Below are 1,988 nucleotides of genomic sequence, written 5' to 3' on the forward strand. Positions count from 1 at the left end.
GTAAGTTCAGGATCAGAGAGATCTAGGGGCCTTGTCCCTTCTCCCTCCATCTACCCTGAGTGTCCAGCACGTTGGGCACAGTAGGCCCTGCGATAAACCAGTGTAGGACGAACAGGGAATGACTGTGATGGTTACTGCACAGAGCTTTGAGAGCCTGGGTTGGGAAGGAGGGACTGGAGTTAGGCAGGAGTTATCTATGGACCCCTTTCCAGCAGATGGTGCAGTTAACTTCAGAGACCCAGCCTGGCTGAGCACCCATGACTTCAGGGACTCCTTTTATAGTTCTTTTCTTTAAAAAAAAATAAGAGTGCTCAGTTGCCCTGGGCAGAGAGATGTTGACGGCAGGAAGGGGCTGGGCCTGCTGCTCTGGGCCCAGCCCCAGGGACCCTCACCACCCTCTGCCTCCCAGGGCTTCCAGCAGAAGTTCACCTTCCACAGCAAGGAGATCGTGGCCATCAGCTGCTCCTGGTGCAAGCAAGCAGTGAGTGCCACTCCCCTGCCGGCCGGCTGTCCCCTGGGCTGCGCGGGGTGCGGGCTGCAGGTCTCGGCCAGGCCCAGCTCAGCCACGCCCCCCCACCCCCCACCCCTCAGTACCACAGCAAGGTGTCCTGCTTCATGCTGCAGCAGATCGAGGAGCCGTGCTCCCTGGGGGTCCACGCCGCTGTGGTCATCCCCCCCACCTGGATCCTCCGGGCCCGCAGGCCCCAGGTGAGTCCCACCTGCGCCAGGAAACCCTGAACCCCAGGGTCTGCCAGCCACCCTAGCCCCAACCATCTTGTCACCCACACCTGCACTTCCCTCGCAGAACACCCTCAAAGCCAGCAAGAAGAAAAAGAGAGCATCCTTCAAGAGGAAGTCTAGCAAGAAAGGGCCTGAGGTTAGACCGGGGACCAGGCGGGCAGCCGGAGGGGAACAGGAGAGGGGGGCCTGTTTCTTGGGGCACTGAGGCCCTCCCCGCCGCTGGAGCTGATGATGCGGCTGTCGCTGGGTCAATCTGGGCTCTGGAGCCCCCAAGCAGGGGGAGAAGTCCAGGTCCTCCTCTGGGGCCAGGCCCACTGTGAGGTCTGACCCTGCGGTGATACTCACAGGGGCACCTGGGGCGCGGAGAACAGGGTGAGGGTCCCCCAGGGTGGGAACCAGCCTTACGGGCTCTCTCTGTCTCCAAGGAGGGCCGCTGGAGACCCTTCATCATCAGGCCTACCCCGTCCCCCCTCATGAAGCCCCTGCTGGTGTTCGTGAACCCCAAGAGTGGGGGCAATCAGGTACACACAGCCTCCAGTCTCCTCTGAGAGCCTTGGGGCGGGGTGGGGTCTAGCTCAGCCTCTCCCCCCAGCAGGTGTTCCCAGGTTGGCTTTGGCCCCACCCCTTTCTCCCAGGGATGCGGAGAAAGTCCCCTCTGCTCTTGCCTCTTCCTGGGCCCACGCGCTTCTCCCCACCTCTGCCCACCACCCTGATTGCCTCCCCTCTTCCCTGTCGGCTCCTGGTCTCCCACAGGGCGCCAAGATCATCCAGTCCTTCCTCTGGTATCTGAATCCCCGGCAAGTCTTTGACCTGAGCCAGGGGGGCCCCAGGGAGGCGTAAGTACCTTCCAGGGCTCTGTGGGGGCGGTGGTGAGGGCTGGCCTGGCGCGCTCTCGGGGCACAGCTCACGGGTCCTGACCCCTCTGACCCCATTCCCACCCTCTGACCCCAGGCTGGAGATGTATCGCCGAGTGCACAACCTGCGGATCCTGGCCTGCGGGGGTGACGGCACGGTGAGTCCTCACGGCCTGAGAGGCTGGGCCGCCGGGGTGCCCGCGCCGACCTGGCCCGCACCGACCTGGCCCGCTCTGCCCTGCTCCTCCAGGTCGGCTGGATCCTCTCCACGCTGGACCAGCTGCGCTTGAAGCCGCCGCCGCCAGTCGCCATCCTGCCCTTGGGCACTGGCAATGACTTGGCCCGCACCCTCAACTGGGGCGGGGTGAGTGCCCACGGACGGAGCAGGGAGCC

The 1,988-nt window shown here is 64.2% G+C and overlaps 1 protein-coding gene across 1 annotated transcript in view; it reads left to right on the top strand.

Moving 5' to 3' along the window:
- The window catches only part of LOC104990386 (diacylglycerol kinase zeta-like), an 8,487-nt gene that overhangs the window by 2,323 nt on the left and 4,176 nt on the right, over positions 1 to 1,988 (top strand). The window contains exons 9-15 of the mRNA XM_010842451.1: positions 301 to 481; positions 592 to 708; positions 806 to 877; positions 1,167 to 1,262; positions 1,495 to 1,577; positions 1,693 to 1,753; positions 1,846 to 1,959. Coding sequence (XP_010840753.1) covers positions 301 to 481; positions 592 to 708; positions 806 to 877; positions 1,167 to 1,262; positions 1,495 to 1,577; positions 1,693 to 1,753; positions 1,846 to 1,959 — 724 coding nt within the window. The remainder of the gene's footprint in view (positions 1 to 300; positions 482 to 591; positions 709 to 805; positions 878 to 1,166; positions 1,263 to 1,494; positions 1,578 to 1,692; positions 1,754 to 1,845; positions 1,960 to 1,988) is intronic.

Source organism: Bison bison, unplaced genomic scaffold (assembly GCF_000754665.1).
Source record: "Bison bison bison isolate TAMUID 2011002044 unplaced genomic scaffold, Bison_UMD1.0 scf7180017864178, whole genome shotgun sequence".
NCBI lineage: Eukaryota > Metazoa > Chordata > Mammalia > Artiodactyla > Bovidae > Bison > Bison bison.